Source organism: Chelonia mydas, chromosome 7 (genome assembly GCF_015237465.2).
Source record: "Chelonia mydas isolate rCheMyd1 chromosome 7, rCheMyd1.pri.v2, whole genome shotgun sequence".
NCBI classification, from domain to species: domain Eukaryota; kingdom Metazoa; phylum Chordata; order Testudines; family Cheloniidae; genus Chelonia; species Chelonia mydas.
In genome coordinates, this window is record NC_057853.1 from 111,268,739 (window position 1) to 111,282,918 (window position 14,180).

Here is a 14,180-nt window from a genome sequence, read left to right on the forward strand (position 1 = left end):
ATTTCACCCCATACCAGGCTCCCCCATTTTCCCTCCCCATCAGAGGTCCTGTGACCGCTCCATTCTCCCCACCCCTTGCAGAGACTCTGTCTGGTCCCATTCCTTACCCCCATCCCCCTTTCAGGAGTTTTGTGCACACCCCTTTCTCCCTTCCCTGTCACCATTCTTATTCTCCTTTCTTCTTTTTTTCTCCTTCAAGGTGTCAACATAGTTAATCTGTGTTGGGAGGATGGGCGGAGCTAAAATGAGGGGTATTGTTATGCTGGAATGTGTTAATGGTTGCCATCAAGCACCAGTTGCAGAGGTGGTTGAAACTGGCAGTTCTGCTAACCAACTGCCAGGGGCTCAATTAGTCGCCCATTTCCCCCCTTTCAGGTTTTCTTTTCTTTCCCCCCCCCCCCCCCAATCACAATAAAAGGGTCCTGCCCATTGTTGCCTGGAAAGTTCCTTGGGATTTTGGAACAGATCAGAAGCAGTGTTCCGGAGTTACTATCACTCACAGAGAAATGCCATCAAGTTGAGCGTAGAGTTTTGTGAGCTCAGCCAATGAATATATAAATCATGGGGAAAGCCATTAACTAAAATGTTAGTGGAGCCCAATTACAGAGGCCCCAAATGAGATCAGGGCCCCACTGCGGAAGGGGAAACGTACAAACACAGAGTGTTTCCTTCCCTGAAGAGCTTACAGTCTAATTAGACAAGACTGACAGAGAAATGGAGGCACAGAGGTGAAGTGAATTGGCCAGGGTCACAACAGCAAATCAGTGGCAGAGCTGGGACTAGAACCCAGGACTCTTTTGTCTAAGGCACTCAGGAGAGCTGGGTTCAAATCTTGGGTCTGACACACTCCCTGTGTGACCTTGAGCAAACCAAGTATGGACTCCTTTGAGGTGCAGTCAGGGGTCCTCTGCTCTGTCTGCGTCCTTCTCTGGATTCCTTGTTCTGGCCCTTTGACTCTCCATCTCATCCCCGTTTTTTATTTTATTGTATTTGTTGTTCCCTGTGGTAATGGCTCAGTGGCTCCTCCCCCTCAGACTAGGGGGAGGAGCCACTGAGGTGGGCCTTTAGGTTTGGGTGGGCCTTTAGGTTTGGGTGAGCCTATGGACAGGCCAACTTGACAGAACTGATGGGGAAACTGGTGAAGTGACAAGTGAATTGGCCAAGGTAACAACAGCAACTCAGGGGCAGAGTTGAGGTATCCTGCCAGGTATCCTGACTCCCAGGCCAGTGCCCTATCTACTGGATCATGTTGCTTCTCTTGGTGATGTTATAACACAAATAAGGGAAAATAAAATAAAACCAGGTCCCCCCCCCCCAAATAATATTCAATCATTCTTTTGTACAGTAACTTTCAGCTGAGGATCCCAAATCCCTGTACAAATAAGGGTAAGTATCATTATCTCAATTTTATAGGTGGAAGTCAAGGGTAAAGCACATTTCTAGGAAAGCAGGAACTGCCCCTGTAATTTTTAAGCTGATGGTGTGGGAGGACTTATCACAAAGAGCAGAAAGATGAAGCAATTTAAAAGTACAGAGGAATTACCTACTAGTAAATTGGGAGCTTGAAAAAAATAAGTTAGCTGTAGCCCAAGTACACCAACTTGGAACCTGTCTCCAAGTCCCTGCAGGAGGTTCCCTCAGCTCTGGGCTCCCACCGCCCAATCTGGAACCGTCCACAGCAATAAAACGGTTTGGTCCTTCATCTGGGCACCACATTTCAGCGATAGTCATCAGCAATCTCTGGCGCCCTGCTGTACAAGCTGCCCTTTGCTCTGGCAGAGGAACTGTTCATAGTACTTGAAGCTTCCTCTTTTCCGAGCCCTGATCTCCCCCACCCTCCCTTGACAACAATGGAAAAGGACCCATCTATTGCCCTGGGTTTGTTGTTTGTTTTTAAAGGTAGCTCAGTTTTGCTTAGGTCGGTTACACCCACAGGGGCTGTAACGTGTGTGCTGTAGTCGCAGCCGCTGTGACAGACTCGGGGACTGGCTAGCGAGGAGTTCTCACACGCAGCCCCTTTTAGACACACGCCTGCTGGAGTTGCAGTCAACTTTGCAACGAGCTACTTTCGCAGCAGCGGGTACAGCCGCTGTACGTGACCTCACAGGGAGGAGCTTTCAGAGAGGGGAGCGAGGGAAACGGACTGGAGCCAGAATAAGAGGCTGAGAAGTGGCTTTAGGACAGAGAAATACATAACTGGATTGGTGGGAAAGCGATCGTCTTCTCGTGGGGGAATCCTTGGGCATCTGGAAGGCTGAAAAAACCCGAGCTGCTGCAAAAAACCGAGCCCTTGTCTGGATCTGCCCACAAGCCAGATGGAAAAATATAAAGGTAAGCTAGGAATGGTGCTTATTATTCCTGGGTGATGGTGCTGGGTGGTGCTACTGTGTGGGTGAGAGCGGAGAGGTTTTGTGGGGGAAACACGCCCGCAGAGGGATCTCTCCTCTCCCCTGCATGGGTTTAAAGGGGCTTGGGGGAGCCGATCCCCGTTTTCTTTCAATTTCTGGGAGCCGCCTTCCCAGCATGGATCAGTGGCGGCTGATGGGTTTCCGCTGCGGACTCCGATCGCTGTAGTAGACGGATGATCGGCTGGGATTCGGATTGAAATTCCAGCTCGGGCTTCTCCACTGAACTCGCCCCAGCAGCTGCGCGTGTTTGGGTTGATTTGGTGTTTTACCCGCCCCGGCAGTTTCAAGATCCTCGGAAAAGGGGGATCCCTAGGGGAAGAGGCTAGAAGCCCTGGTGTGCATTGCCTTGGGCACCTTTTCAGACCTGGCTCCGTTTGGGGGTGCCCCCCTCTAGCAGTGTCCCCCAAGGGCTCCGCTACATGCCCCCCCTGAGACTGCGGGGGGCTGCGGATTAACTAGGAGCGAGGGGAAGTTCAGGGATAGGGCAAAACTCAAGCCAAAAAAAAAAAAAAAACCCCAACCAAGCCGGAGCTGGAGGAAGCGCGAGGGAGACGGAGTTCCCCTGGCCGGGCCGGGCGGTTTCAGGTGGGCTCGTTGCTGCTTTGGGAGCTGGGGCGGCGTCCAGCCGAAATGGAAACCGCAGCAAGTGCAGACAGGCGCAGTCCCTGTCAATGGGGGGGGGGGCAATGAGCCGGTTTCTCTGCTTCCGAGCCAAATCTTCCCTCCACGCCCCTGCAAGACATTGCTGCTGCAGGTGACCTAGGAAGAGAGGCGGGCCGGGTTTAAGCCCGTTTTTCAATAGAGGGGTGATGGGGGTGTGTGGGGTGGTCACTGGTCCAGGGAAGCCAGGGGAAAGACGCCTGTTGATTTGGGTTGGGGTGCGTCGGAGTTACAATCAGCCTGACGAATCCAATGCAGCTGTGGCTGACCAACTGCACAGCACAGGACTCGATTAGGGGCAAAGACCTGTGAAAATGGAACTTGGCCCCCAGAAAGCGAATCCTTTGGCTGTGCTGAAATCCCCAGCCTCCGCCCTGGCAAAGCGAGGGCAAAGCTGACCGGCCTCCTTTTGCTTCTGCAGCGGAAAGAAACCCCCCCCCCCCCCACCACCCTTTCCTTCTGCTGTGCGCTTGGGGGGCATTCAGAGCACATCCAAATGAGCTGCATTATTTCAGAAGGACAAGCTGCTGGAGGGGAAATGGCAGCTGGTCTCCAAATAGGTGTTTTGTTCTGCTCTGGTTTTTTTTAATTACTGCTCTGGTTTGCTGAGTCAGTGTACTGTATAGTGTGAAGCCAGAATCGGATCTGCTATGCTGGTGTAAATACACGGAAGTCAATGGGTTACTAGGGATGGATGCCGGTGTAGCTCACTTTGAGGAGAACAGAAGCTACAACGGAGGAAAGAAAGGTCAGGCGTGACAAAGCCCTGGCTGGGATGCTTTAGTTGGGGATTAGGCCCTGCTTTGAGCAGGGGGTTGGACTGGATGACCTCCTGAGGTCCCTTCCAACCCTGATATTCTATTCTATGATTCTAAAGGGCACAACAGTCTAGCCAACGAAGATGTCTCCTTCAAGCTTACACCTGTCACTTCTGTGGAAAATCTGCAAGGCACAAATGGGGCTCCTCAGCCACTTAAAAACCAATGAACCCCATTGACTGACATCATCTGGGGATAGCCGAAGAGAGCAAAGAGAAGAATCAACCTCTGTTTTTAAATTCTTTGTAGCCTATGCACGCCTGCTGACTGTCCCTATTTAGGAAAGGACAATCACAGGGTAAGACCCTCAGCTGGTGTAAATCAGCTTGCAGCCAGCACCAATTTATGCCATAGAATATCAGGGTTGGAAGGGACCTCAGGAGGTCATCTAGTCCAACCCCCTGCTCAAAGCAGGACCAATTCCAGTTTTTGCCCCAGATCCTTAAATGGCCCCCTCAAAGATTGAGCTCACAACCCTGGGTTTAGCAGGCCAATGCTCAAACCACTGAGCTATCGCTCCCCCCCCCCCCCCCCGTTCCGTTCCATCTAGTGTGTGGAAAAAGCCAGATCCCTGACTGGCATAGCTATGCCAGGGTAAGTGTAGCCCAACCCTCGGGCAAAACATAACTTGGTCAACTTCAACCACTCCCTTCTGGCCAAGGAAACAGGGAGAATGCCCTAAAATTAGTGGGCACTTAGGGTCTGATCCTTCTCCCATATGAGACTCCCATCTCTGGAAAGAGGAGCGGGCCTGTTCTCTGTAAGGAAAACCTATAAATGCTTGTGCCGCAGAACAGAAGTAGCAGTTGCTCTATTGACTGGGCCCCCTCAGGATGTTTTAGTGAGGTAACAGGGAATTTTGTGCTCAGCCAACAAGTTCCAGCCTGACTTTTGATTTAACTGATGCTCGTTAGTGTGACAGCAACAAGATTTTATTAGGATGAAGTAGCTGCACCAAAGCTGTGGTGATTATGCCCATTTTAAATGAGGTTTAACCGACCTGTTGTAACCCACATACCTCCTGGGTGTGGTGTTCTGTTCCATTTAGTGGCACTGAAACCGCTAGAGAGAGTTAAATGAGTCTGCTCTACTTAGTTAAGAGCCAGTTGGCTTTTAGCTCATGGGTAGAGGCTCGTGCACTAAGCTCCAGAAATCCCCTGTTTGATCCCGCCCGCCGATGACCGCGGTCTGACGGTGTTACAAGTTGGGGCTTGTTCGGGATTTCAGCTGGGAAGTCTCTGAAGCTCGTGATGCGCTTCCTCAGCTAGGGGAGGTATGTAACCCACATACTGGGTGTGGTGCTCTGTCCCATCTAGTGGTACCGAGACCACTTAGAGAGAGAGAGAAAATGAGTTTGCTCTACAGCCTTAGCTAACAGCCAGTTGGCTTTTGGCTCATGCACTAAGTTCCAGAGGTCCCAGGTTCAATCCTGCCCACCGACGACCGGGGTCTGTTGGCGTTACCCTGGCACACCTCTCAAAAATACAAAGATGAAAAATTTTGTACGTCGTTAACTGGTAAGGCTGATAAGCTACACCGGGTGAACTTCTGACCCTGCTGGAGTCAGTGAGAGTTTTGCCATTGAGTATTTTCTGAATATGGTAGCACAGTGGCTAATTCAGTAATATGTACTTAGTGCAATGGGAAATATGATACTTTCAGCAAGGTTTTATTGAGACCACAAAAGGCATTTTAAAGTATTGCTAGATATTATCTCAACATACCACTGAAATGACATTAAAGGTAATGTTAAGAGACAAATTCTGCATTGACTTTTCTGCTACACCCTGCACAATTCCATTCAAATAGAAATGCAATGGCTGCATCTTAATTAATCTACTGCCATGTGTTGGGTGTTTTAAAAATATGCTCCCAGTTCCATCAGAGTAGCAGGGATGTATTCTGGACCTGTGTATTGAACAGAAAGCACAACATCTGCCCTGGGCAGGGAGCCCGGGGGGTGGGGACATGGTCTGGGGCTGCTGTCAAAAGTGGAGGGTCCGCAGATGCCTGAGCTCCCCTGGCTGCTCTTACCTGGGCTGGCTCCAACTTTTGGGGGTGGGGCCTTGGGGGGGAAATGGAGGGGCAAGGGGCCAGGCCTGTGGCAAAAAGTGGACGGGCTCCTGTGTTTCATTGTCCTTGATGTCACTCCTTTTTTGTTGGTTTCAATGCTGCTAAATTGTAGCACTTCCATATTACATGCCTGATGGCCTTTACATGAGTATACATGGCAGGATAGAATCTTTCACCCTTGGTACCACCAAGAAAAAGATAATGTGTGGGAGATGCCCTACTGCTAGAGATAAGTGAGACCCAAAAGAACAGTCAAAATGCCAATTTACTATTGTTTCACCACCTGCATCTCCAATCCTCGGATCTTTTCTTCCATCAGCTCTATCAGGCGGCACTTCATGCAGCTGATCTGAAGAATGGAAAACCTGTCTTATGAAAGGGGACTCAAAGAGCTTGGCTTGTTTAGCCTAACCAAAGGAAGGCGGAGGGGAGATATGATCGCTCTCTATAAATATATCAGAGGGATAATTACCAGAGAGGGAGAGGAATTATTTAAGCTCAGTACCAATGTGGACACAAGAACAAATGGATATAAACTGACCATCAGGAAGTTTAGAGTTGAAATTAGACGAAGGTTTCTAACCATCAGAGGAGTGAAGTTCTGGAACAGCCTTCCAAGGGGACAAAAGACATATCTGGCTTCAAGACTAAGCTTGATAAGTTTATGGAGGGGATGGTATGATGGGATAGCCTAATTTTGGCATTTAATTGATCTTTGACTATTAGCAGTAAAGATGCCCAGTGGTCTATGATGGGATTTTAGATGGGGTGGGATCTGAGTTACTACAGAGAATTCTTTCCTGGGTGTCTCACTGGTGAGTCCTGCGCACATGCTCAGAGTTTAGCTGATTGCTATATCTGGGGTCGGGAAGGAATTTTCCTCCAGGGCAGATTGGCAGAGGTCCTGAGGGGTTTTCGCCTTCCTGTGCAGCGTGGGGCATGGAGCAGGGCAGGAGGTCAGACTAAATGATCATAATGGTCCCTTCTGACCTTTAAGTCTATGAGTCTCTGACAGGGGTGGGCAAACTACGGCCCGCAGGATTGCCCCCCATGGTGCCACAGGCCCCATGCCACTCTCAGAAGCGGCCGGCACCACGTCCCTGGGGCCCCGGGGGGAGCGGGGGCTCTGTGCATTGCCCTTGCCTCCAGGCACTGCCCCCCGCAGCTGCCATTGGCCGGGAATGGGGAACTGCAGTCAATGGGAGCTTCGGGGGAGGTACCTGGAGGTGTGGCAAGGGCAGCCTGTGTAGCCCTGTGCCCCCCTCCCCCCCCAACATGGATGTGGTTCCAGCCACTTCCTGGAGCGGCGTGGCGTTGGGCCAGGGCAGGCAGGCAGGCAGGGAGCCTGCCCTGGCCCCAGTGTGCGCTGCTGCCACCCTGGAGCTGCTTTAGGTAAGCGGTGCCGGGTCAGAGCCTGAACCCCTCCTGCTCCCCGCCCCCCAACTTCCTGCCCTAAGTCCCCTGCCTGTACCTCGCAGGGCTCCTGCACGCCAACCCCTGCCCTGAGCCTCCTGCCACACCTCACACCCCCGTGCACCCCAACCCCCTGCCCTGAGCCCTTGCCACACCCCACACCCCCATGCACCCCAATCCCCTGCCCTGAGCTCCCTCCCACAGTCTGCACCCCTCGTGCACCCCTGTTCTGAGCCACCTCCTGCACTCCGCACCCCTCCTGAGCCCCCTCAAACACCCCACACCTCTCCTCTGCCCCAATCCCTTGCCCTGAGCCCATTCCCGCACCCCCTACCACACCCCCTGCCCCAGCCCTGCATACAATTTCCCCATCCAGATGTGGCCCTCAGCTCAGAAAGTTTGCCCACCCCTGGTCTATGCGTTTAAGGGAAGGAATTTCACTTTAAGATCGTCCCATCACTTAAGGGGTGGGGGGCATACGTGCTGTCCAAGCAGAGAAAATGCCTTTCCTTTTTAACTTGAAGCAGGGCCAGTTTTATTCCAGACACCTGTTGAAGGACACTGTTTCTTTAAGGCCTCTTTATGATGTTGTAACACGCTCTCAAGAAGAGATATCCCACCTCCTTCCCAAGCCTCAGTGACCTTGTCATAGAAATCCTGCTAGGAGGGCTGCAGAGAGGGTCCATGTGGGGTATAAACCTGAGAAGGGGTCTCCATAGCAGGATGGAGTCTCATGATTTGCCTCCAATAATCAGCAGCGGGCTCTGTCCAGGATAAAACTGAGATTATAGAGGGTTCCCTTACCTGCCCTCCTGAAATCTTTTATCCTTCGTCTTCCCAGCCTCTGAGAATGAAGCTACAAGTTTCTTAAGTAGAACATACCCCTGACTCAACTAATGCTGTGAAGACTTCGAAGCAGGATTTCACCTCAGAGACGCCTTTCAGCAGTGCCTGATTTTAATTCGAAAGCATCTCCTCTCTCTTGCAGCACAGCGACAAAAACAGTCTTTGCATGTTTCAGAAATTGTGTGTGGGGCAATAGCTGCAGCAGGAAAACTAACCCATTTGGGACTGTGTGGGAGAAGGTGCTTGCAGGGGACAGAGGAAATGTGTTGGGTGGAGGACGAGCTACATCCATCAGTGCCTTGGCAATGTATTGGCATTGACAAGATAAGTTTTTTTTTTTAAAACTAACGAACCCATATAACTCCAACTGAAGCATGATTTCTAGTCAGATCTTTCAGAGAAGGACAGGTGGGGCTCCTCTTGTTCTTGGCTGTTTGGGCTGGAAGAAGTTGGCAAACTGCATTTCTTTTCATCTGAAGATCTCCAAGCATTTTGCATACATCAAGGAGGTCTTGCAACGCTCCTGCAGGCTAGATATGTTGTACTGTGCCCAGTTAAGCTGTATCTACATTCGCAGGAAAAGGGGTATTTTAACATCTAAATGTAGATAAGGGTTTACCCTGACCAGCTAACACATGTTAAACCAACAGCTTGCCTTGTCTAGTGAAGACAAGGCCTTAGAGCTATGAGCAGACATAATCAAAGCACAGAAAAGTGAAGTGATGTGCCCAGGGTTAAATAGCAAGGCAGAGCTGGGAATAAAACTGGAGAGTTCTGACTCTTACATATCTAGACTAGAGTTTGTGGCCCTTATCTAACTCAAGTTCATTGGCGATCATGTTGAGTTAACTAATATGATTCTAAATTCCAGTCTACAGGCTCCACAAGTGGTGGTGGCGTAACCTAGAACTCAGCCTAGGATAATGTTTGCAGTTGTTAATTAACTTGATCTAATTGGCAATCTCTGAACTAGAGTTAAAACGGGACAACATGCTCTACTCTAGTTAAACCCTACATCCTAGTTAAACCCTACGTCCTCTCCTGTAACAGCTACCTCATTTAACATCTGTTAAAAAATATATAGATGACAAATGACTGTCCTCCATGTAACATGCCTGTCCTGTTATGGAAGTGACCCGTGTAGGTGTTTGTGAAGGGAGCAGAGGATGCCACTGCTGGGAGTAGGCTGGATTTACTCAGTGGGGATCCAAAAGAAGAAACCCTTTTTGGTTGTTGTGAATGGCTTCCAAAACCACAACCCAACTCAATAATAGATCCACAGTAGCCACTCTCAAGCCAAATCCCATCCTACACACAGTCATCCAGACTAGATCATTATTGCTGTCTCTCTTCTAGCATAGATGCATCTCTAGCCTCAACAGAGCACCTGAGGATCCTGTAGTTTGCTACTTGTGCATGAGTGTCTCTGTGTTCTATGGATTCCGAAGCTAGCAGGGACTGTTGTGATAATCTAGTCTGACCGTTTGTTATAAACTTCCCCAAAATAATTCCTAGAGCAGATTTTTTTAGAAAAACATCCAGTTTTGATTTTAAAAATTTCCAGTGATGGAGAGGCCACCATGACCCATGGTAAATTGTTCTAATGGTTAATTACCCTCACTGTTAAAAACGTATGCTTTGTTTCCCGTTCTGAAATAGTCTAGCTTCAACTTCCAGCCATTGGATCGTGTTATACCTTCTCTGCTAGACTGAAGATGGGATGGGTTTGGTCACGGAATCCTCCTTGGGACAGTCACCTGATGTGCTGAGATTACCTCTGAGCCTGTTTTCCCTGCCAGGTTGGGGCTCCAGAACCCTTCCTTGTTGAGCCAGACATGTTAGTCTGCTGCAACACAGACCCAGGTCTGGTCCATGCCCCAGAGCTGCAGACTTTAACCAAAAACTGCTCAACAGATCACCTATCTCCAGCACTCAGACACCCAGCTCCCAATGGGATCCAAACCCCAAATAAATCCATTTTACTCTGTATAAAACTCATAAATTGTCCACCCTCTATAACACTGATAGAGAGAGAGATGCACAGCTGTTTGCTCCCCCAGATATTAATCACTTACTCTGGGTTAATTAATAAACAAAAGTGATTTTAAGTATAAAAAGTAGGATTTAAGTGGTTTCAAGTAATAACAGACAGAACAAAGTATGTTACCAAGCAAAATAATACAAAACACGCAAGTCTAAGTCTAATACGTTAAGAAACTGACTACAGGTAAATCTCACCCTCAGAGATGTTCCAATAGGCTTCTTTCACAGACTAGACTCCTTCCTAGTCTGGGCCCAATCCTTTCGCCTGGTACAGACCTTGTTAGTAACTCGTGGATTTCTCATGACTGGCAGCCCCCTTTGTTCTGTTCCACCCCCTTTTATAGCTTTGGCACAAGGCCGGAATCCTTTATCTCTCTGGGACCCCACCCCTCCTTCTAAATGGAAAAGCACCAGGTTTCAGATGCATTCCATTTCAGGTGAAATGATCACATGTCATTGTAAGACTTCATTACCCACTCGCTGGCACACAGGTATACAGAAAGGCTTACAGTTAAACAGAACCATTTACAACCAATTGTCCTAGTTAATGGGAGCCATCAAGATTCCAAACCACCATTAATAGCCCACATTTTGCATAATTCAATAGGACCTCAGAGTTATATTTCTTATTCCTAGTTTCAGATACAAGAATGATACATTCATACAAATAGGATGAACACACTCAGGTGATTATAAGCTTTGTAATGATACCTTACAAGAGACCTTTTGCATAAAACATATTCCAGTTAGATCATATTTACACTCATAAACGTGTTTCCATAAAACATTATGGAGTGCAATGTCACAGAAGACTCCATTATTAAATATTTGTTCTCTGTGTTGGTATTTATATACTGTGATCAAGTTACCCGTTAGCCATCTGTTTGTTAAGATAAATAGATTAAGCTCTTTCAATCTGCCACTTTAAGGTAGGTTTCAGAGTAGCAGCCATGTTAGTCTGTATTCGCAAAAAGAAAAGGAGTACTTGTGGCACCTTAGAGACTAACCAATTTATTTGAGCATAAGCTGTAGCTCATGAAAGCTTATGCTCAAATAAATTTGTTAGTCTCTAAGGTGCCACAAGTACTCCTTTTCACTTTAAGGCAGGTTTTCTAATCCTTTAATCATTCTTGAGGCTCTGCAGACATAGGCTTCACTGAAGAAAATCAGGGAAATTTTTGGCACCAGCCACAATTGAATTTGATGAGTCATATATATATATTTTTGTACATGGCTTTAACTTTCAGGCATGTGACTATTCCTTTATCCTCTCCACAGTGTGCAATGAACATTGGGGGTTTGCTCCACACGCTATCAGCCAGGAACATGGGATTGGTGGTGAGACACTGTGTGCGCAATCTGGAATATACTTTGGAATGAAATGGTCTGCATAAATGGGTTTTGTTATTACAACACCCTTCCCTCCACCCCTTCCTGCCTCCTCCTCCTCCTCACCAGGATGGTACCACTGAACAACTTAACAAAGGGAAACAGCTCACAATGCAACAAGCCAGCACTCCAAAATTGCCCCTTGTAAAATACCTGTAAAACATTGTGGGACCACCCTTGCTTTATGTTGCTGTGTTTATTTCTTGGTTATGCTGCAGCTTGGCAATGGGAATGCTTCCTCCACTCCCCAAACACACACACCTTTGCCCCTCCCCCCCATGCCCTTACACAACAGGATTTGTTTGCATTGATTCCCAACTGGGGAAGAGAGATTGTGTTTGAATGAGCTTATTGTTTTGGAGTTTTCACTGAGTCTTTTCACTGAAGACCACAGCCCTGGAACATATTAAGTGGATATGCAAAAATGCCCATGCTATTCTTCTGGAATGTTTGAGGTTTGTAGTTCTCTTTAGCAGCAATGGACTGGGCACAAGTGGGTAATTACAGTCTTGAGGCTGGGCCTACACTAGGAACTCTTAGTTGGTATAGCTGTATGGGTATGCTATCCTGGCAAAACACTCCTAGTCTGGACGCAGGTAGGTATAACTGTGTCTATGCTGCTGGCTTCTATTTTGGTTGGCGTGTGAATTCTGTAGTGTAGACTCAGTGTAAGTCAAATAGACTTGGCAACCTGCCCCCCCCCCCCCAGGTTTTGTGGATTGCACACAGGGATATATTTGACTTTTCAAATGTAAATGCTAGAAATAAACCCACTCCAAACATTTCTAACTTTGGATCTGGGGCTAAATGTTTGACCCATTTTAAAATATGGTACAGCTGGAAAAGGAGTCAGTCGAAATGTCTGTTTAAGATACTTATGTGCCCCTATACGTGTAGTGTCTGCATGCCTCAATCTTTAATGTATTTATTTATTTGTCCATGCAACATTCCTGTGAGAATGGGAAGTGCTGTTATTCAGCTGGGGAACTGAGGTACAGAGAAGCTAAGTGACGTATCCAAGGTCATGAAGGAAGTTTGTGGCATAGGAGGGACTTCAACCCATCTCTCCCATGTCCTAGGCTCATGCTATAACCACCTTCCTGAGCTGGACCTTTTCTCTGTGAAATATAATTATGCCCTGGCCTTCCCTTCAGAAATATTACAACCACTCAAATAACCTGTTCTGTGCTCTTCAAAATGATTGAAGCCAATTTTGGATGAAAGGAAATCATGACAATAAAATGTCCAAAAGTGACAGCAGTTGAAGTGCTCACAGTCGTGGGAAGAAGAGAACTTGGAGGAGCAGGAACCAAGAAAACGTGCAAAAAGAAAAGGAGTACTTGTGGCATCTTAGAGACTAACAAATTTATTTCAGCATAAGCTTTCGTGAGCTACAGCTCACTTCATGGAATGCATCTGATGAAGTGAGCTGTAGCTCATGAAAGCTTATGCTCAAATAAATTTGTTAGTCTCTAAGGTGCCACAAGTCCTCCTTTTCTTTTTGCGAATACAGACTAACACGGCTGGTACTCTGAAACCTGTCAAGAAAACATGTGGCAGCTGTTAGATGTGCAGGAAATAAAAACTAGGCAAAACGTGGATATGTATGAACGAGGCTGAGTGTTCTTATGTGTGACTGTAACCCTGCAGAGTGAAGTTACTTCCTTCAATATTCAAACAGGCTCCTCACCCTGAGCTTATTTGCTTGGTTTAGACTGTTGTAATCACATCTTATATCCCAGACCAATAAGTAGGACAGACGAGCACAGTAAGTTTGCCAGTGGCTGAGGAAGCTTAATGATGTGACATTCGTTTATTGGCAAACTGTGTTTTATTTTTCTGGTCCTAGTAGGTCTCTGTGCATCTTTGTGGTGAGTGCGCACACATAAGCACCTTGTTAAGACTCAGGAGAATGGGTTCCATATAGAAATGGGCCAGACTGAAACACCTGAGCAAACACACTTGAATTCTAGGAAAGTGCAGATCCAAGTCTTAGGATCATGCCTAGTTTTATATTATAACAGTGACAGTTTGTAGTTTTTACACAGGGAGAGGCATTTCTGTCTCTCTTAGGTGCTTATCTGGCCCCCATTACCATTGTACCTGAGCCCCTCCCCATCTTTAATTGTATTTAGCCTCACAACACTGCAGTGAGGCAGGACAGGGCAGTGGTGTTATCCCATTTTACAGCTAGGAAACCTGAGGTTGAGAGACTACAGGTGAAATCCTGTCCGCCCGTCCCCCCCCCCCCCCCCCCCCCCCAGTTGTTGGCAAAATTTCTCATTGACTTCAGTGGGGCAGGATTTCAAGCGAAGACACTTGCCTGGGATCAAGCACTGTGGTGGAGCAAAGAACTGAACCCCCTGATGCTGAGGGAATGCCTGAGCCAATGGATCATCCTTCTGCTTTGGGAGGGTTTCCATACACATAGCGGGACATCAAGGGGATGATCTTCAATCCTCCCTTTCTCCACGCTTTAGGTAAGAGCCCAGCTCAAAGGATCATCACACCAACCACGCCTCAGGAGGAG

The 14,180-nt window shown here is 47.9% G+C and overlaps 1 protein-coding gene across 3 annotated transcripts in view; it reads left to right on the plus strand.

Annotated features, from left to right (window-relative positions):
- The first annotated feature begins 1,710 nt into the window (after positions 1 to 1,710).
- AFAP1L2 (actin filament associated protein 1 like 2) overlaps positions 1,711 to 14,180 on the plus strand; it is a 121,317-nt gene continuing 108,847 nt past the window's right edge. Inside the window, exon 1 of one of the 3 annotated variants that reach the window (XM_027818748.3) lies at positions 1,711 to 2,331. In XM_027818748.3, the coding sequence (XP_027674549.2) occupies positions 2,316 to 2,331 (16 nt within the window). In that variant the 5' untranslated portion in view covers positions 1,711 to 2,315. The remainder of the gene's footprint in view (positions 2,332 to 14,180) is intronic. The other 2 variants (XM_043550933.1, XM_027818747.3) reach the window with 2 other exon arrangements.